Source organism: Sinocyclocheilus rhinocerous, unplaced genomic scaffold (assembly GCF_001515625.1).
Source record: "Sinocyclocheilus rhinocerous isolate Xijiao unplaced genomic scaffold, SAMN03320098_v1.1 scaffold22, whole genome shotgun sequence".
NCBI lineage: Eukaryota > Metazoa > Chordata > Actinopteri > Cypriniformes > Cyprinidae > Sinocyclocheilus > Sinocyclocheilus rhinocerous.
This window is the reverse complement of record NW_015642832.1, coordinates 322713-344682: the sequence shown is the minus strand read 5'-3', so window position 1 is coordinate 344682 and position 21970 is coordinate 322713. Positions and strand designations below refer to the sequence as shown.

Here is a 21970-nt window from a genome sequence, read left to right as displayed (position 1 = left end):
TATATAAATATTACAGATTTGCCTGATGATCATTTTCATAAAATGATAAAATGACATAACATGATAAATGACCAAATTATAAAATCTATACATATTTTTTTGTAAAATAAAATAAATAGAATATTAATATTATTAATGTTATATAATATTTTGCCTAAATAAATTACAAAAGTAATGCTAATATAAATAATTTAAAATCCATTTAAAGTGAATTTAGGCATCATAACATTATAATGTACAATACAAAACATTCATTTTCACTGAGATTTGCAAAAGATTACATTAAAATGTTTTTAAATGATTAGTGTTTTTAAAACTTTAAGTGAGCATTAAATGACAAAGGTAATCTAATTATAATAAATTACACATTCAATATTGAGCATTACTGATTAAAGGGATAGTTCACCCAAAATGAAAATTGAACTGAACGTATTGAGCTCTGTTGTCATCTATTTTTTTTAAGAGGAAAGCATTTATATATATACAGTTTTTGCCCCCTTCCTGTTTTTTTAATTGTTTGCATATTTGTCACACTTAAAAGATTCAGATCATCAAACAAATTTTAATATTACACAAAGATAACCTGAGTAAATACAAACTGCAGTTTTGAAATTATGATTTCATTTATTAAGGGAAAAAAGCTGTCCAAACCTGCCTGGCACTACGTGAAAAAGTAATTGCCCCCTAAATCTAATAACTGGTTGTGCCACCCTTTGCAGCAACAACTGCAATCAAGCGTTTGCGATAAATGGCAATGAGTCTTTCACAGGAATTTTGGCCCACTCTTCTTTGCAGAATTGTTTTCATTCAGCCACATTGGAGGGTTTTTGAGCATGAATGGACTGTTTAAGGTCATGCCACAGCATCTCAATCGGATTTAAGTCTGGACTTTGACTTGGCCACTCCAAAACCTTAATTTTGTTTTTCTTGAGCCATTCAAAGGTGGACTTGCTGGTGTGTTTTGGATCATTGTCCTGCTGCATAAACCAAGTGCGCTTGAGCTTGAGGTCACAAACTGACGGCCGGACATTCTCCTTCAGGATTTTCTGATAGAGAGCAGAATTCATGGTTCCATCAATTATGGCAAGTCATCTAGGTCCTGAAGCTGCAAAGCAGCCAGCCCAGCCCAGCCCAGACCATCACACTACCACCACCATGTTTGACTGTTGGTATGATGTTCTTTTTATGAAATGCTGTGTTGGTTTTACGCCAGATGTAACGGGACACACACCTTCCAAAAAGTTCAACTTTTGTCTCATCAGTCCACAGAATATTTGCCCAAAAGTCTTGGGGATAAACAAGATATTTTTTGGCAAATGTGAGACAAGCCTTTGTGTTCTTTTTGGTCAGCAATGGCTTTTGCCTTGGAACTCTCCCATGGATGCTGTTTTTGCCCAGTCTCTTTCTTATTGTTGAATCATGAACACTGACCTTAATTGAGGCAAGTGAGGCCTGCAGTTCTTTAGATGTTGTTCTGGGTTCTTTTATGACCTCCTGGATGAGATGTCGTTGCGCTCTTGGAGTAATGTTGGTCGGCCGGCCGCTCCTGGGAAGGTTCACCACTGTTCCAAGCTTTCTCCATTTGTGGATAATGGCTCTGACCGTGGTTCGCTGGAGTCCCAAAGCCTTAGAAATGGCTTTATAACCCTTTCCAGACTGATACATGTCAACTATTTTGTTACTCATCTGTTCTTGAATTTCTTTAGATCGTGGCATGATGTGTTGCTCTTTAAGCATGCTTCACTTTGTCAGACAGGTTCTTTATTGGTGATTTATTGATTCAACAGATCTGGCAGTAATCAGGCCTTGGTGTGGCTAGTGAAATTTAACTCAGCTTTCTAAAATAATGTGCTTAATCACAGTTCTTTCATGATTTAACAGGAGGGGGCAATTAATTTTTCACGTAGGGCCAGGTAGGTTTGGACAGCTTTTTTCCCTTTAATAAATTAAATAATCATTTAAAAACTGCATTTTGTATTTACTTGCATTATCTTTCTGTAATATTAAAATTTGTTTGGTGATCTGAATCTTTTAAGTGTGACAAATATGCAAAAAAAAACAGGAAGGGGACAAAAACCTTTTCACAGCACTGTATATAATGCATTTAAAGTGCCCCTATTATGGATTTTTGAAAATTACCTTTCATGCAGTGTGTAACAAAGCTCTAAGTGAATGAAAACATCCTGCAAAGTTTTAAATGTGAAAGTGCACCGTGTATAAAGTTGTCGCTCAAAAGAAAGTAAACTCTGAATCATTTAAACAAGTCGTATTTTAAAACGAATCCCAAGCCGTTTCACGTTGACGTCAACATGAAACATTAGCATATTGCCCGCCCATTTGTTGCGCACGCAGACCTGGGAAACACTAGCACTGCTCTCACAAACGCTGCTTTATCAGGTATTACAGGTATGATGAAATGGAAATGAAATCGACCAATCGGACCACTCACCGCAGATTAGTGTCATGCAAAGAGGGGTTTGGAAAAATGAATCGCTGAGCGAATCGTTTGGGAGTCGTTGAGCAAATAATGTAAAAATAAATGCATATTATAAGACAATGAAAGTGTTTTTTGACCTTGCATGCATGTCAACCTGTTGTTGGGGACTCCCAAAACCTAAATATGAAGCTTTCATAATCATAACCCATAATAGGGGCACTTTAATGACAATGTTTTTATCTAACATAACCCAAACACACAGTAGATTTTATTTTACATGTTATTTTACAAAGACAGTATTGTAAAGTATATCTAAAAGTCTATCTAACCCAGGTGAAAAAAGTACACTTCCATAATGTACTTAAAGTGCTCTATTTTCGCGCACTAATTTTGTACTTAATATACTAAAATGATTATTTACTACTTCTTAAGATAAACTTAAGATTATCTAAGTCTACTCAACTGTGCTATTTTGGGACACCATGAATATAAACTAAAATGAGCTTTTAACATACTATCTCTATTTTTTTTTTTATTATTATTTAGTCACCGCGTGTAGTACACTTGAGTGTACTAATGTATGAAAGATGGTTCAAGTGTACTACAAGTGGTACATGTTATTTTACAAAGACAGTATTGTAAAGTATATCTAAAAGTCTATCTAACCCAGGTGAAAAAAGTACACTTCCATAATGTACTTAAAGTGCTCTATTTTCGCGCACTAATTTTGTACTTAATATACTAAAATGATTATTTACTACTTCTTAAGATAAACTTAAGATTATCTAAGTCTACTCAACTGTGCTATTTTGGGACACCATGAATATAAACTAAAATGAGCTTTTAACATACTATCTCTATTTTTTTTTTTATTATTATTTAGTCACCGCGTGTAGTACACTTGAGTGTACTAATGTATGAAAGATGGTTCAAGTGTACTACAAGTGGTAACTAAATACATTTTTTAAATACAGAGATAGTATGTTAAAAGTGTATTTTAGTTCATATTCATGGTGTCCCAAAATAGTAAAATTGAGTACACTTAGATGATCGTAAGTTTATCTTAAGAAGCACTATTGAATCATTTTTAGTATATTAAGTAGAAAATTATAGTTCACAAAAATAGAGCACTTTAAGTATATTATGGAAGTGCACTTTTTCCACCTGGGAAAGTTCAATTATTAATTTTCTGAGTCTTTTCCTGTACATACAAATTTGAGCTGAAGGCAAAACTTGAGCTGCAGAGTCCATGTTGCTGCTTATTTCCCAGGAGAGATTAACATTCCCAATGAATTCCCTACATTACCTCTCCAACATAAATCCACACAGCTCTGGGGCTCCTAAAAGGTGAGAGATGCCCCTACAGATGACACCGCCACATTCACATGCACTGCACACTCACTGGGCCAATGTCTAAGGATCTGTTTTAGACTGGGATTCTCATCAGGGGCCAAGTTACTGGGCACAAATGTATAAAAAGGGTTTGAGGGGTGTGTTCAGCTGGGTCCAATGGAAAATTCTTGGATTCAAGCCATGTGAGGTACACAGGGACAGAGAGAAAGAAAGGGAGATATAGCAAAAAGTAACCAGCAGAAAGTTCTAGCTCATTTATTTTTAGTCAATCTGTGATTTGTGGTGTTAATGATTCATGGTGAGGGGACAGAAATAGGGGAAACAGAAGGTGTTGGCGCCACCTTGGCCACACTCCAGTAACCCTGCAGTGGAGTAGCTTGACACAGGCAAGAGGTCGCAAAAAAAGCAGACAGGAAACAAAGAAAGAAAGAGTACAGGAGAAGTACTATTTACAATCAACAGCAGTGCGTGAGACAGAGAGAAAGTATAACAGTGTTTGAAATTCAGTTAGGGAGGCGGACTTAATTTGAGAGTAAACCGAGGAGGTGCTGACTCACGTCACTGGAGACTTTGGACAATTAAGTCCAGACAAACATAACCTCCCCTCTGAGGCGAACACAGACAAGTCTCTGTTGATGTCACCATCAACGATGGCATATGACTGAGACAGCCACTTCAAGAGGCGGTGTCACAGGGAACATCTACTTCGAACCAGACTTATTCCCATTTTATTGAAAAGCTCCCGCAGGAAGAAACCTGGAACGGTATAAGAGGTCGAGCACTGGACGGACAACAGTGTGGAGGAAGTGCTTCCATGATCGGGATGCATGTCAAAGTGCGACAAATTTAATCTGCTGTCTTTTTTTACCAGGACTAAAGGCACCAAATTTATTAACAAACACTTTGTTTTTTGATAAATTGTTAACTTAGCTAAGCTTCTGCCCTTCAACTTTTGGACTATTAGAACTGAAACTGAAGGAACATTTTTATAGAAATGTCCTCAAAATAAGGCGTGTACTTGAACAATGCCTCCTCTTTCAGAATGAGGACTGTCATCTGATTTGGAATGCTGATATATCCGATAAGCACGCATATCTGAGCTGGAGGGTCAGTGTTGCACATCAGCAGGAGAGAGAGAGCTTCTCTTCGGTGCACTAAGCCTCATCACCTTACCTGCATACCGGAGAGCGAGAGAGAGGGAGGAGGAAAAGCAAAGGGAAAGGAACATCCAGTTCTAGACCAAACAAGTTTGCAAAACATGAGCAAAAGGGATTTAGGTTCAATGAGGACATTGGTTCGGTGCCAGGTTCAAGATCGCTACGAAGACTGAAAACATCCCAGGATGAGGTCAGGATAGTGGATGTGTGAGTGTCCCAAAAAAAGAAGACAGAGCCATACAGACATAATTGAAGAGACAGACAAGAAAAGATGCCTGAAAACAAGCAGACAATCCAGCGGACTGGAAGCTATCTGTCTCACTCTGCTTACAGGAAGATAAAAAGGGTGCTGAGCTTCAGAAGACGTGAGTATTAAATATTAGGCAGGGAGAGCGCACACCATCACACACAGAGGTAGATTTTGGTGCAGTGCAGCTGCAGCGTGCATTAATCTTAAAGCTGCTTTTTAGCAGAACATTATTATTGGTTTATGCATCTGTCCTATTTCTGTGGACTCAACATGATCTTCAATTTATGTTTTTGAGGTTAACAGCATTTATAGCAAGTGCTCTTGCTATTTCAGCACATCTCAGTTAACAAAATTAGGTAGCTAAGGAGCTAAATGGGGTCTGACGCTGACAGCTCTATACCTGTATTTTACTATCACAGGTGTATTTGGTCAAAGGTTGGAGGAGACAGTCCTGTATGAGAGGAGGTATGGGGATCACATGGCTCCTTTGGTGGTGGAGCAGTGTGTTGATTTCATCCGAGAGCAGGGGCTCACTGAAGTGGGACTCTTCAGGCAACCCGGCCAGGCCACCCTGGTTAAAGAGCTACAGGAAGCTTTTGATGCTGGGGAGAAACCATCTTTTGACAGGTAAGAGATTGACATTAATGGACATGAGGTACAACAGAGTAGTTTAAATCAGCATAATGTACATTTGCAATTATTTGTCTTCACCAGGCATAATTGCATTACATAAGGCAAACCAGTGATTTGAAAACTATACATGCTACCTAACAAGATTACCATTCAGAATTCATCATACTGAATTTACTTGAAAATGCTTCAAAATTCCAATTCAGTTTCTGAATTTTAAGTGAGATAGCAAACATAATACAGTCTAAGGAATTTAAAGGGGTCATATGATGCAATTTCAATTTTTCCTTTCTCTTTGGAGTGTTACAAGCCCTTGGTGCATAAAGAAGATCTGTAAAGCAAAGGCGGGGCATAGAGGAGAAACAATAATGTACAGTATGTGGAAAATAATGTGTTTTTTGAACCTTAAACCGCATAAACATTTCATTACACCAAATAATGTTCTTTTTAGCAGCATCATATGACCCCTTTAATGAAGTATAAGAAATTCATATAACTGCAATAAGTGTACCTAGGGAACTAAGATAATTAACTAGGAAATAAAGATTCATCAAAGCAAAGTTTGAATGACTCGACAAAGCCATGTTTGAAAGTTTAAAGAAGTTGAAAAATATTTTCCAATGTACCTTCATAGTGGACATGGTCAATTCAATTCAACTTATAAATTGAAAGGGAGCTGAATTTTCAAATCTAAATGTTTGCCCAACAGTGCTATGTGTGTGTGTACTGGTATTCCCTGCATTATGAGGACCAAATGTCCTTGTGGGGAATTTTTTTTGGTCCCCATGATGAAACAAGTTTATAAACCATACAGAATGAATATTTTTGAAAATGTAAAAATACAGAAAATTTTATGTGAGGGGTAGGTTTAGGTGTAGGGTTAGGGGATAGAAAATACAGTTCGGTCTGTATACCATTACGCCTATGAAATGTCCCCATAATGATAGGAATATCAGTGTTTGTGTGTGTGTATGAGATATAAATACAAATGAAAAAGTAATTTATAAATAAAATAATGTAATTAACAAAATAAGTAAATGCATCCACAAATACTTGAGTGAATTTACTCTTGTAGTGAATACATGTTTGCTCTCCCAGCAGCACAGATGTCCACACAGTAGCATCTTTGCTAAAGCTATACCTCAGGGAGCTGCCTGAACCTTTGGTGCCATTTTCCCGCTATGAAGAGTTTCTTGTATGTGGCAAAAGAATCTCCTCAGACAGAGAAAAGGTATAGTTAACCATGTTAACCATCACTTACATCAAAGAAGAGCACATGATGTTATCTGACAAAATTAAACGGAATTTGTTATTATTGTTACATTCTGGTCATTTAGGAACCAACAATAATTTGTCTTATAATCTCATCCTGTACTTCAGGGTTTGGAAGACTTGAGGAGTCTCCTTTATGAGCTACCTGTAGCAAACTTCAACCTCCTGAAATACATCTGCCAGTAAGACTGAAGTCATTTTTTTTTATTCAAAGATTTACGGGTTAGGTTTTCTATATCTAGACATTGGCATTTGGAGCTTTAACCTAATGTGCAATGATGTGTCTAGTCTTAAATGTTTAACATGGCTCGCATCAGATAACACGGCTATGACACATCTGGGTTCCAGATTCTTAAATGATGTGCAGTCATACTCCAATGTCAACAAGATGAGTATCCAGAACTTGGCAACTGTTTTTGGGCCAAATATCCTAAGGCCTAAAGCTGAGGACCCAGAAAGTATCATTGGAGGTGAGAAATATTTAGGTCTCCATAAATAGGGTTTGTGGCGAATCCAGGTAAAGTCCTGGCTTCAACTGAGGTTTAGATAGCTCTAAAGTTTAGTGTATGTACTCATGTTTTGAAGTCATATGAAACTGTTTGCCTTAAATCTGTGGGACATGCACTTACTCATTCCTCTCTCCTTTACTAGGGGCAGCAGTTGTGCAACATCTAATGTCTGAACTGATCCGTGAGCACAGCTTGCTCTTCTCCCGAGAGAACTGCAACCCTCCTGAAACATCTTTACAAGCCACCCTCCCCATACAAAGACACAGTAACCTTGTGGAATGGGTGCACGAACCACCTGCCCACCTGAGGGAACCTCTGTTGAGCAAAGATCACATGGTCCTTCCAGATCAGACTGTAGCCTGTCCACATAAACACTCTCTACCGTTAAACACAAAGAGGAGAGGGTCTTTTCAAAGCCCTTGTGACAAAAACATTACCCATTCATCAGAGACAGAGCAACAATTTCAAGAGAACTCTTCACCAACCAGCTCTGCTCTGATTTATGACAACTACAGTCAGAACAGCCCAGCACAAGAATCTCTCCATACAAGACATGTACCTACACCCTCCACCCCACTACCTGCCTGCTCTTCTTTGAGCAAAGAACTGGAAGCTGGAGTTCAAATATGTATGCAGTCAAGGAGCTGGCCTGACATGGAAGAACCCAGCTGGGGACCAGAAAAAGCGCTAGGGGAAAGTGGCGGCAGCAGTGAAGCCCAGGATAGTACCTTATCGGTCTATGACAACATAGTTACTGAGGAGCAGGGGGAGCAATATATAGAAGACAGGGAGGCCAAAGGTACTGCCAGTGTGGCTGAGAGCAGCAGCTCTTGGTCCTCCTGTGAGATCGTGCCTTTGGATGGGGGCAGTGGGAGCGGTGGAGCTGCAAGCCCTTGCAATGTCTCCTCAGAACAATTCTCCTCATTCAGAATGGACTCTAGAGAGGAAGAGCTTCGTCCTAACTCCCCTGCCTCATCCTCTGCTCCTACAGATGCGCCTTTAAGCACCGGCAGCAGTGAAGTCTTTTTACCAAATGCTCCCCAAGAGCCCCTGGGCTTTCCAGCTTCCCATGCAATGCAGTGCCTTGTTGCAGGGCTTCGTCAACAGATGACCAGGCAAAAGGCAGAGTATGATGCAAAAATCAACAGGTAAGATCACTTCATCAGTAGTCTTGGTACCTGACAACAGGAATTGCAAAAACAAAATAGACTGCAGAGATAGGCAATATTGTTCCTAGAGTGCCTATGTCCTGCAGAGTTTAGTTCCCACTTGCCTGTAGCCTTAGTGATTCTGAAGACCTTGATTAGCTTGTGTGTTTGGCTAGGGTTGGAGCTAAACTCTGCAGGACAGTGGCACTCCAGGACCGACGTTGCCTATCCCTGGACTAGTGGCTTGTAAAAATCAAGAACAGTGATGGTAAAACAGTTAAACAGATTGAAAAACAGGTTCAGCCTTTACACTAAATTTGGTAAGTGGGCAAACAAGAGAAATTAGATAAATGTGACTTCAAAAATTACAGGCAGGTGTGTTGGAGCAGTATTGGATCTGAATGGGGTAGGACGGTAGCACTCCAGTAACTCCAGTAGCAGGATTGGCTAGCCCTGCATTAACGCAGTCTTTCCCAACCCTGTTCCTGAAGGAACACCAACAGTACCTTACTTTGCAGGTCTGAGTCTCTAACAAGCCGTGTTGAATCGGGCATGTTTGATTAGGAAGAGTTCGAAAATGTACAATGTTGGTGCAATGTTCAGGGTTGAGAAACACTGGATTAATAAATAAGTGTACCTGAACACAGTATGGTTACTCCATTCTCTGTCTCCAGGCTGGAGCAGAGGAACAAGTTACTTCAGGGGGAAGTTGCAGGGCTGCACTCAACTCTGGAGCAGCAGCGGCGCTGGGTCAGTGTGGCTGAGATCAAGATGAGAAATGTAGAGCGAGCCCGTGCAGACGCCGATAGACGGAACACCACTCTGCAACAGGAAATGGAGCAGTTCTTCGAAACATTTGGCGAGCTTAACTCAGAGGCCCGGAAAACCAGTCGCATTGTTCAGAGTTTTTGAAACATTCGTGTGCTGTGCTACAAGACCAACCTTAGTAGCATATTAAGGTTTCATGGTTTTAAAGCAGTGTTTTTCAACTCTGGTCATGGAGTTACCCCCAGTAGCATACATTTTTGATGTCTTTCTTATATGATACCCCCATTCCAAGTCTGGGTGTTTCTACCAACAAACGGAGTTGAATTAGGAAGACATAAAACATGTTCAGTGTTACAAGTACTCCAAGTCCAGGGTTGGGAAACAGCTATATTAAAGTAATAACTGCTAAAAAAAAAAAAAACAGGATTCTTTTTCAGGGCTGTAGAAATGAGGATGCATTCCTGAGGGAAACCATTTCCCCACTTTCAAGTACAGTTCTGTTGCCTGAACGACTGTGCAGACCAGCATGTTCAAAATAATACTAAAGGCAATGTTTTGCCATTTAAGTGATCAAAGACAATGGAATGACCCAAAGTAGGATAAAATTTCATGTCTAGTAAGCATGGATGCCATATTTGAGAAAAGAGATTCTAATGAAAACTAGACCCTAGGGATGCTCTTAATATAAATGAGCTCGGACTTAAAAAGTTTCTACCCTGGCTGAGGGTCACTGTACATTTTATTTAATTGGGACCCATGTAGATAACACAAGACACAGTCATACCTTGAACACAAACTTGATCAACTAAGACAAAAGAGCTTAGAAATAAATAGGCTTCTTAGACTTGAAGCAGCTCTGCACAGACTGATCGGTGTATGACATCAAAGTACAGCTAGAGCGATTGGAGAGCAGATGGCTCCGTATTCTTTTGAATCACTCTTGCCTACTTTTATGTCATACACCAGTCGCCGCTTCAAGTCCAACAAGCCTATTTATTTCTAATTTCTTGTTTCTTAGTTGATTGTTTCCTCTGTTGGTTTTGTAGTCATTTGTAGTTATTTCAACATTGGTTTCCTGTGTTTGTGTCCCCTGGTGTTCCTTATTGCCTTGGTAACACCCGTGTATTTAAGGCAGGAGTGTCCAAACTTGGTCCTGGAGGGCCGCTGTCCTGCAGAGTTTAGCTTCATCCCCAATTAAGCACACCTGAACTAGCTAATCAAGGTCTTACTAGGCATACTAGAAACTTCCAGGCAGGTGTTTTAAGGCAAGTTGAAGCTAAACTCTGCAGGACAGTGGCACTCCAGGACCGACGTTGCCTATCCCTGGACTAGTGGCTTGTAAAAATCAAGAACAGTGATGGTAAAACAGTTAAACAGATTGAAAAACAGGTTCAGCCTTTACACTAAATTTGGTAAGTGGGCAAACAAGAGAAATTAGATAAATGTGACTTCAAAAATTACAGGCAGGTGTGTTGGAGCAGTATTGGATCTGAATGGGGTAGGACGGTAGCACTCCAGTAACTCCAGTAGCAGGATTGGCTAGCCCTGCATTAACGCAGTCTTTCCCAACCCTGTTCCTGAAGGAACACCAACAGTACCTTACTTTGCAGGTCTGAGTCTCTAACAAGCCGTGTTGAATCGGGCATGTTTGATTAGGAAGAGTTCGAAAATGTACAATGTTGGTGCAATGTTCAGGGTTGAGAAACACTGGATTAATAAATAAGTGTACCTGAACACAGTATGGTTACTCCATTCTCTGTCTCCAGGCTGGAGCAGAGGAACAAGTTACTTCAGGGGGAAGTTGCAGGGCTGCACTCAACTCTGGAGCAGCAGCGGCGCTGGGTCAGTGTGGCTGAGATCAAGATGAGAAATGTAGAGCGAGCCCGTGCAGACGCCGATAGACGGAACACCACTCTGCAACAGGAAATGGAGCAGTTCTTCGAAACATTTGGCGAGCTTAACTCAGAGGCCCGGAAAACCAGTCGCATTGTTCAGAGTTTTTGAAACATTCGTGTGCTGTGCTACAAGACCAACCTTAGTAGCATATTAAGGTTTCATGGTTTTAAAGCAGTGTTTTTCAACTCTGGTCATGGAGTTACCCCCAGTAGCATACATTTTTGATGTCTTTCTTATATGATACCCCCATTCCAAGTCTGGGTGTTTCTACCAACAAACGGAGTTGAATTAGGAAGACATAAAACATGTTCAGTGTTACAAGTACTCCAAGTCCAGGGTTGGGAAACAGCTATATTAAAGTAATAACTGCTAAAAAAAAAAAAAACAGGAGTCTTTTTCAGGGCTGTAGAAATGAGGATGCATTCCTGAGGGAAACCATTTCCCCACTTTCAAGTACAGTTCTGTTGCCTGAACGACTGTGCAGACCAGCATGTTCAAAATAATACTAAAGGCAATGTTTTGCCATTTAAGTGATCAAAGACAATGGAATGACCCAAAGTAGGATAAAATTTCATGTCTAGTAAGCATGGATGCCATATTTGAGAAAAGAGATTCTAATGAAAACTAGACCCTAGGGATGCTCTTAATATAAATGAGCTCGGACTTAAAAAGTTTCTACCCTGGCTGAGGGTCACTGTACATTTTATTTAATTGGGACCCATGTAGATAACACAAGACACAGTCATACCTTGAACACAAACTGTTCATACACTGAATGCATTTGTACCATATGAAATAAAACATAAAACAAACAGTACTTTAAGCTTTTTATTTGGCCAGTTGTAACAGATGTTTATTTTTTTTCTTTTCACAGAGAAAAGAAGTCTCACTCTGTTATTGTAGACAGAGGATCATTTAAGGTTTTGCATTCGTTTCAGATAGGTTTGTGATTTGGGTAACTCCCATCATAGCCCACTGACAGGGCACCCATATGTAGCACAACAATACAAAACGCATGATAGCTAAACAGACATTACTAGCACAGATCAGTTAGATATCTATTCCTTTAACAGGATTTGATTGATGACCATGAGAACTGTTTTCTTAAGGCCAACTCACACTGCACTGACAGACATGACAACCAGACACGTTTGTCTGGTTTTGTCAGATCAGTGTGTTACCCCTGTTGGTGTCTGTTGGCGTTGGTCAGTGCTTGATTTCGCCAACTGAAGATATTAAAGCTGCGTTTGTCGGAGGGTGGAATGTCTGAGAAGTGACATACTGTAATCGGTTGGCTGTCAGCATCTGTTAGTGCAGTGTGAATTGGCCTTTATGAAGATAGTCTGAGAAGTAAATGAATATCCTAAAAGTGAATAATTCTTCAAGTCATTACTGATTCCACCTCTAGTGACAGATTGTCAGTGACAAAAACACACTGTTGTTCACAAACACACCCCCCTCTCCCCCAAGGGAAACAGACACCTAAAAGAAGAGAAAGTAAGCCCTTGAGAAAGTGTGAGCCAGCTTTGTTCGTTGTCTTGAAGGTCTCAGTGCCACAGAGGTCCATCACGAGTGTTCATAACAGGAATCAACGAGTCCACAACAGCGAAACTAATGTGCACGAGGCTCCGAAATTAGAATGGAACACAATGCACTATTGCGTTGTTGTAATACATTATCACTCTGCTAACAGTAATGTGAAGCACCAAAAGAAATCTCACAAGCTCAAGGAGACCAGGAAATGTGATGTTTGAGAAAACAGACAAAGTGGCATGGGTAGCAAACATCCCAGCCTGCTAAAAAAAGAACTTGATTGTAGGTACATTACCATCAATCATTTTGTGATCTCCAGGCCAAGCTGTAGAGACACTGATAGTGAGAAGCTTAAGGCATGAAAATTATGGTGATGCTAAGTTCATCCTCCAGTCCTGTCCATCAGTGAAGGATCTACCTACCGATATTCCCATTTCAGTCAGTCAGAAGAGCTTGGAGGCACACAAACTCAACAATACACTCATATTATCCTCCAGAGGCTCTCCAATCATGTACAACCAGAAGACCGGTTTCTGCAATGACCTCAAGTCTGGGATGAAGAGGGCTTGTGTTATCATGCATAAAAATGAATGAGTACAGGACACTTCATCATACATATCTACAACACTGGAGGGAAAAGAAAGCAGGGAGGTTGAGGAAACTGATGGGGTGTCCATCCTGAATACCACTGTTCACCATAGCACTGAATCACACAGTCCAAAACAGGTCTCTAAGCGCATGGTTACCCACAGTATATCACTGAATCGCAAGTCTGTAAACAGTAAACTAAGGCTGAAGAGACATATATAAAGGAAATGAAATTATATGGCCTTGATAATTCATACAAACATTAAAATCCGTCAGTTTTACTGAAAGGACATCTTTAAGAAGAGGAAACTGAAGAAATGAAAAATCCGCTGACAAGTCAATTTAAAAAAAAAAAAAGAGAGGAAAGGAACCATAAATTTGCTTTGTACAACATTCTTATGGGCTTTTCAAGTTGGAGATTAAAAAAGGCAATGGTTTGCATTAGCTCATGCAATTAAACGTACAATCTTACGAGATACATCATGAACTTGTCAGCGGTGGTTAATTACTCTTGGAATGAGGAATAGGGGCTTTGATTAGGATGTTGCATCCACAATTTTCCATTGGATATCTAAAAGTTTTCTGTTCTTTTTTTTTTTTTTTAAACAGAATATTTTTCACTTTTAAATGTCTATGTGCAATTTTCTTTTTAAATCGATTTCAAGTTCCATCTACATAGTTTGTTTTACAGTACATATGCTAAAGCATATTCAGAAGCTGTAAAATTCTTTCCACAGCACAAAGAAAGAAAAACTGAACATTTACACAAAATCTATGTACGTATATATACATGACTACACCCTAACCAACTGAAAAGCATCATTAGGTTCTCTTTTAAAATGGGTGTATGGTAACTATGTACAGAGGCAGGCACTATAGTTCTGTTTCTAGGTGTGTTTAGGCATATTTCAGTGATCTGTAGTTCCATTGTCTGTCTAGAAAGTGTTCTTTGTTAATATCATGCAGCAATACTTGTAACAGGAACTCATTCCAAAGGGGCTGACTAGCTATAAAGTTGTCCATGAATTTATATCTGTGCTTCTTTTAGGTGATGAAATGAACGGTAATAAAAGCTGTATCGCACAGAGAGAGAGAGGACATAAATGACAGGGATAAATCCAGATATTACACATGCTGCTGCAATAACGCCACTAGATGATTTCATCTTAGTTTATATGAAGTGAAACGTGAATGCATTAAAGCATAAACCTATTATCTATTATTTGCCCATTTATGAACGGAGTTATTTTAAAAATGTAAAACTAAAACTGTGAAGATGCAGTCAAACATAAAATAAATGAATAATAAAGATTTTTGATTTTGCTGTTGGTGTGTAATCTGAGCTTTAGCCACAACAGACGTGTCTAAGAGCTAATATTACACAAATATCTGATATACGCGAGATGGGACAGAGGGAAAAACATCCCCTTAAAAGCAAGAGTGAAGGATTACGAGTGTAAACTTGAAGCCGAATGAATGTGCACCCACAGTTTTCTTCAGTCAAGACCACGGCATGGCCCGCACAGGTGAGGGAGAGGGATGTGACATAAGCGAGAAGACGGGGATGCCACTCGAGTCACTCCTCTAATGGTCCTGTGAGGGTGTCGATGCAGGAGCTGTCGGTGTCTGAGGCCAATGTCTGCTCCGTCGACATGGACGAGATGTCGTTAATAGAGAATGACTGGGAGGCAGTGGTGCTGCTGTTCACCGTACCGTCTACTACACAGAATGCAATGCATCAAAATTAGGGCAACCAATAGTAATGTGCTAACTTATGAGATAAACTTTTACTGAATGCAGTTAACCTATTTTATTGTTTTTGTGTTCCAAATGATTTCTAAAGAATATGAGTTTCTCTGTAAATGATGTTAACACTCTTAAAGGTGCATTCAGAAGTTCTTTAGCTAGCTTTAGTATTGATTTTCCTTGTGTATTTTAAGTCAGCATGCTCATCTCTGAGTTTTATGCAAAATACATGATACTAGTGAGTTTGAGAGAGCGGTCCGACACCTGTTAACTCTTTCCCCACCAACATTTTTTTTTTAGTTGCCAGCCACCTTTTTTGCCATGAGCATTTTTGATCATTTTCACAAAAGTTTAATTGCCCCCAGAATATGCCAAAATAGAGTCTGCTTTAAAACTAAAACAAATGATTTGTTTATTTTATCAACACTTTAATGTCAGTAAGTTTCATGAAAAAAAGCAACATTTTGCACTAAAAGCTGAGAAAATCGTGGTGTTGTAAAAGACTATGTCTGGAGCAGATTCAGTATAATGATCAAAACAAAGATGGAATAGATCGCTTCCATCAACGCATCCAAAGCTTGCATGGTTGTTCACCACTTCCTGGATCGACATTTCATTCAGAAACATTTTTACTGAGCAGTTATAAGAGCAGTTTTGATTTACATGCTGTTTAATGCTTGATGATCATGTTATTTTACATATGTATCTGCTTATATATGCAACTGCTTGTTACTGCTTCTTCGCAGTGTTTTGATCGAGGCGAAAGATGCGCAATAGCGCCTCCTACCGTACGCCAGTGAAAACACGAAAGCTGGAAAATTCTGTCAATGGCGGAGAAGCGTCTCATAATTGAAGAAAATTTTGTCTATGGCAGGGAAAGAATTAAACACAAAAGAAGCAAATTGCGCATCAATTTTGCACATATAAAATCGTGTCTCTGGACCGGAGCAGAGTGTGTGTGTGACAACGCGAAACCAGACTTATTTTTTTTCCTCAATGGAAAGCATATTTACACTGTTTGAATCGTTCTCTGTCCCCTATATAGTGCACTACATGCCATTCACTGTACAGAAAATACTAATTCTGTGGACAAGTGACCGATTTCAGCCGCAGCTTCAGCGTCTATTTTATAGTGTAGGGGGCGGGCGCTTCGGATTCTAGAGAGCATTTGATTGGACAGAAAGTTTGATGAGAAGCTGAAGTACGATGTGACACTGGAGCACAAAAGCAGTCTTAAGTCGTTGGGGTATATTTGTAGCAATAGCCAAAAATACATTGTATGGGTCAAAATGATTGATTTTTCTTTTGTGCCAAAAATCATTAGGATATTAAGTTAGGATCATGTTCCATGAAGATATTTTGTAAATGTCCTACTGTAAATATATCAAAACTTAATTTTTGATTAGTAATATGCATTGCTAAGAACTTCATTTGGACAAATTTAAAGGCGATTTTCTCAATATTTTGATTTTTTTGCACCCTCAGATTCCAGATATTCAAATAGTTGTATCTCGGCCAAATATTGTCCTATCAAAACAAACCACACATCAATGGAAAGCTTATTTGTTCAGCGTTCAGATTATGTATAAATCTCAATTTCGAAAAAATGACCCTTATGACTGGTTTTGTGGTCCAGGGTCACATTTGTACTTGACTCACCTAAACACTCCTCTTTCAGCACTCCGTTCTTGTTCCTCTCCTCCCAGTCCATTACTTCTTTATAAATCAACTCTGTAGTGAGGGAAAAACCCAAAGAAATCATAAAGAGAATTTTGTGCCTTTTCATTGTTTTACAAATCACTAATAACTCATATTCATCACTTCAGCAGACATTAAAATTATGAACTTTCAGGGTCAAGGCTCAAAAGCGATTCCATTACTTTAGAATAAATGAGAATGCAAATGATCTTGGATAAATTCATCACAGTAATCATTTCTGCTGTAGGCATTCATTTTCTACAAGAAGCTTATAGCTCAGCAGGAGGTAGTGACAGCAGAGGGCATTTGTACCTTTCCACTGCTCAATGCTGTGTTCCCGCTCCTCCAACTGCTTGTCTGATATCTGCGGAGGAGGCTGAACACATAAAACAATCATTATACATCCTAGTCTCGAGAGAACCTCCTTGGCATTGTAAAAATGTCCCCTGTAAAACAGTTTCAACTGTACTGAGCAGGACAAAGAGACATGAAAGGATAGAGGTGCACTGACCGCATCGGCCTCGGCTGGGTCGTACCACACACGGATGTAAGGGTGATTGAGGGCCTCCTGCACAGAGATGCGGCTTTCAGGGTCGATTACCAGCATCTTGGACAGCAGGTCTCGTGCTTGACTAGCTACATTAGGAATTATGTAAAATCTCACATCAATGCAATTGTTTAAAATACAACATTAACAGAGTACTAAGAGACAGCAAAGCAAGAAAAAAAGAAGAAGAACATTTTGGATATCTTACTTTTGATCTGGTCATGCTCAGTCTCTGAAGGGAAGGCCCAATCGGGAAAAAGCTCATTAAAGCTGACTCCAGGAAACTGGGGTTTGTTCAGCACATAGTTCCTTACAGTCTCCATCAAACGGTTCATAAACTCCAAAGAGGGGGTTCCCAGAATCTCAATCACTTTATTCCACTGGTCAATATCTGAGATTAACTCAGTCAAGGAGATAAAGGTGAAAAAAGATAAATTCACATAAAATTAAAAACTTTCAATGACTAGGACAGACACTGGGATATATATACACAGAGTACAAGAGTAAAGAGGATACGATCAGTGCCCTGGAATATGACACTTCCTTTGACCATCTCACCCATGATGCAGCCCACCGACCAGATATCCACTGGCAAAACACAATCAAATATTAATACCACAATTTTATTTGGATCTCACCACTAAACATTCAAGAGCATTATTGACAAAAAAAAAGTTTTACCATTCTCCTTATATTTCATTCCCAAGATGACCTCTGGTGCCCTGTAGTATCTGGTTACTACGTAGGGTGTCATCATGAAGTTAGTGCAGGCGGTTCTGGCCAGCCCAAAGTCTAAGATCTTTAGCGTGCAGTCAGACTTCACTACGATGTTACTAGGCTTCAGATCCTGAGGGGCAGAGATGACCGTTTCATACTGACAGGCGTTGATATATTGCAAGGTAAAATGATTTAGGGAACACAAATGGTGGTGTGTCACGCTGGATTTGGTCTTCACTTATTTAAAGAAAACATTTGGTACAAACCTTAGGGATACAAATGATAACAGTAGCTGGCAATATTTTCCAATGCATGTACTAAACCAATTGTTTTCTAGAGATGTTAATTGGTTGGTCCGCCAATTAATTTGCAATACATATGAACAGCATGTTACAAACAACTTCAAGAGGACAATAATACACGTAGACACGTAAGACACAAAATGTTTAGTTTTGTAATGTTACTGCTTTATTAATGCAGATATTACTTAAAATTTTACACATTTAAAAACAGCACAAAGTAATGTTTTTATAACTTTGAAATATTAATTTAATATTAATTTCCATTCTATTTAGTTATGTTTGGCATTCAATAGTTTTCACATTTGTTTCTGAGTTGTTGTTTTTTTTTTCATTTATTTTAGGTGTAGTTTTAGTAAAAGTAGAGTAGAGTGAAAGTTAACACATTAATCACTGTATAACTGTGTTCATGCAGGGCTCCAGACAAAAAAAATAGAGTAAGGAGCCGTTGGCTCCTATAAGAAAAAAACGTAGGCGCCAAATTATTTTTTTAGGTGCCACAGAATAAACGTGTTTTATTTATTTTTATATTTTTTACATTTTAACATTTCAATCATACCGTCATGTGTTTATTTTCTCATCTTTTCTTGACTTTATCAGCATTTTAATCCATCTTGTAGATGACCAGGGAACTAAGGTTCACTTAAAGTGGGAACTAAATGTCTTTTCCAACTTGAAATATACAGTCAAAAAGAATTGTTCATTACACAGAATCTGTACCAATATCAAGGACCATAAGAATCACTTGGCCACTGAGTGTAGTTTGGGCTCCTCCTCAATGCATCCTGTAAATGTTGCCATTAAAAATAAAGGTGCTTCACGATGCCATAGAACAGGGGTGTCAAACTCATTTAAGGTTGAGGGCCGGATCGGAGAAAATGCCCCCTTGTGCGGGCCGAATTACCTTTTGTTAAACCCTAGTTTGCTCACAGTTACATTAATATTACCCATACAAACTACAATATAATTTAAAAAAAAATCTAGGACAACTAGATGCTTGGTTATTTTAGGGGTGTGCAATATTGACACAAAATGTGGTAATTGTTTTTTTTTTTTGTTAGTTTTTTTTGATAGTGATAATTACCATATTTTGCAGAGTGTGTTTTTGAGATAGCACCTTGGTTGGTTTTTAAGCCTGTCATGGATAAATAAATATGACACTAAAGCCGCCAGTAGGTGGCAGCAAGTCTCCGTCTTAATGAGTGATCCATTGACTCATTCATTCAATATTACGTTGCAATGTTTACAAGCTTTACACGTTTTCCACAGTTTGAAACACTGAATGAGCTTTTACATGAGACAATTCAATAAGTTGTACTGTAGGCTCTCTTCTAAAATAGCCTACGTTTTGATGTTAATTCATGTTCATTATGTACTTCGTAGTAAAGAGAAAGATTAAATGAGTTCACTTGCCTCTTGAATTGAGGTGCTAAAGCGATCATGCCTGCCGCATTAAAGAGCGCCAAAACTGTATTTGTTTGAATTTAGTTATGAATTTGGCATAATTTTAAAGCTGATACTTTGTTTATTAAAAAGTAACAAAGCGCAAAGCTTTTTGCGATTACTGGACGGCATATGAAGTTCACACATTAACAGAACACAGCACAGACTAAGATCTTGATAAGAAGAAGCCATATTAGTAATGATTATAATGAGAATTGTTAACGATATTGCCAATATCCACACAGCTGACAGCTTTACCTGTTGTAGTTTGTTCAAGTTGTGCACGAAATAGACGCTGCTTTTCTGCACTTTCACTTCGCACGTCTCCGTCATTTCAATCCCTCTCGCGCTGTATACAACTGAGCTGCGTTTAGCAAACTGTGTGCGACAATGCTGCTGTGCGGCAGAGATGAGGACTGTTTGAAACTCTTTTTTCCACAAATTTTTTTTTTTTCATAGCTGTGCTAGCTTCCTCACAAAATGAAATAATTTCCCTCAAATCCATATTTCAACTACATAACAGTTTGTTTTTATTTTATAGTATTTATTCTAATTATTTTAGCTTTGTTTTTACTTAATTCCCCTAAAAGTTGTCGTTACTGATAATCAACTCGCCACAGTGAACATCTCACCCTGTGAATGATGCCAGCTGAGTGTAGATGTCTGATGCCACACAGGATCTGGTAGAGCAGGTAAGACATCCTCTCATGGTCCAGGTCCATGTGGATCACCTGACAAAGGCTAGCATCCATCAGTTCCATTACCAAGTACCTGAGAGAAACCAGGCAATCAGATTCTTCAGAGTTTCCTGTGCTCACCTACAACTCAGATCCCAAGCTTAATACTTTGAGTCAGCACCACTTCTATAAAACATAGCAACAGAAGTGCTGTTGTCAGGAATTGTAATTAATCTTGATTTAATAACATGTAATTTCGATCCTAAAGCTATAATTATCACATGCAGCAGTAGGACAGCGTAATTCATCAGTTCCTCTCGAGTGTTCATTGTGGTCTCAGCAAAACTATGAATGTTAATAACAACACCGAGGGCCAAAATACCAATACACCCTACGGCCATACAAACTCAGCTTACACTAAATGACAAGGTCAGCATAAATGCCAGGAATTTATAAACTCAAAACTTACAAATCCTGAAACTCTTCCAATGACTTCTGGGGTGTGAAGACATTAAGCAAACGGATGATCTGGAAGGGAAAGGATGAGAAAATAAATCTGGAATAATCTACACATAACAATCAGCTTGACAACAAAGGCCAACGTCTCACTACCTGATTTTCAGTCATAAGCAAGTCACTGGACAATTAGCAGCTATCAAATTAATAAATTAATCAAATAAGCTTACTGGTTACTGATTAATCAAAGAGAGCTAATGGTAGAAAGGTCATGTAGTACTGCTGCTTTTCAATTCAGAGTTGTTAGAAAGTTTGAAATTATTATTTAGCTTGTATTTTCTATACAAGCTATTATTAACAGTAATTACAGGTAAATAAAATTTAAATTCATACTAATAACTGTATATTAATGTGTTAACTTAATTAGTTATGAAAAAATAGCGCGATTAAAATATTTTATATTTAAAATATACGCGTTACTGTAATTTAATTACTTTTTTAGTAACGGAGTAATTTAACGCGTTATAATTTTCAAAATAGTAATTAGAGTATAGTTACAAGCCGAGGTCTCTATACGTTACTGCCGCGTTACATTGCTGACAGAATGCAGTGTTTTATAATCTAGAGATTGTAAAAAAGATGTAGCACACAACGGTCGAGTCAAGTGGCAGTGGATTAGAGACCTGCTCCCGCGAGACCCGACGCAACAGATGCTGGTGCGAGCGGGTATACATATATATATATTGTTATATATATATTTTATATATATTTTATTCTCCCGCATCCCGCACACACACACGTGTGTCTACCCGCCCGCACCAGCACTCGCCCATCTTGTCCCGCGCC

The 21970-nt window shown here is 38.8% G+C and overlaps 2 protein-coding genes across 7 annotated transcripts in view; one reads left to right on the top strand and one right to left on the bottom strand.

The window, feature by feature from the left end:
* LOC107756805 (rho GTPase-activating protein 24-like) overlaps positions 1–9931 on the top strand; it is a 24081-nt gene extending 14150 nt beyond the window's left edge. Inside the window, exons 1-7 of one of the 4 annotated variants that reach the window (XM_016574083.1) lie at positions 4756–5312; positions 5617–5824; positions 6929–7058; positions 7208–7281; positions 7448–7569; positions 7751–8756; positions 9431–9931. In XM_016574083.1, the coding sequence (XP_016429569.1) occupies positions 5219–5312; positions 5617–5824; positions 6929–7058; positions 7208–7281; positions 7448–7569; positions 7751–8756; positions 9431–9668 (1872 nt within the window). In that variant the 5' untranslated portion in view covers positions 4756–5218 and the 3' untranslated portion in view covers positions 9669–9931. Of the gene's footprint in view, positions 1–4755; positions 5313–5616; positions 5825–6925; positions 7059–7207; positions 7282–7447; positions 7570–7750; positions 8757–8932; positions 9235–9430 lie in introns of those variants that run through there. The other 3 variants (XM_016574082.1, XM_016574086.1, XM_016574087.1) reach the window with 3 other exon arrangements.
* A 2318-nt stretch (positions 9932–12249) lies between these two features.
* mapk9 (mitogen-activated protein kinase 9) overlaps positions 12250–21970 on the bottom strand; it is a 35067-nt gene continuing 25346 nt past the window's right edge. For 2 of the 3 annotated variants that reach the window (XM_016574079.1, XM_016574081.1), the window contains 9 exons: positions 21138–21196; positions 20624–20762; positions 18214–18379; positions 18049–18120; positions 17741–17923; positions 17497–17621; positions 17298–17361; positions 16947–17018; positions 12250–15260 (listed from right to left, as the gene is read on the bottom strand). In XM_016574079.1, the coding sequence (XP_016429565.1) occupies positions 15118–15260; positions 16947–17018; positions 17298–17361; positions 17497–17621; positions 17741–17923; positions 18049–18120; positions 18214–18379; positions 20624–20762; positions 21138–21196 (1023 nt within the window). In that variant the 3' untranslated portion in view covers positions 12250–15117. The remainder of the gene's footprint in view (positions 15261–16946; positions 17019–17297; positions 17362–17496; positions 17622–17740; positions 17924–18048; positions 18121–18213; positions 18380–20623; positions 20763–21137; positions 21197–21970) is intronic. The other variant, XM_016574080.1, reaches the window with a different exon arrangement.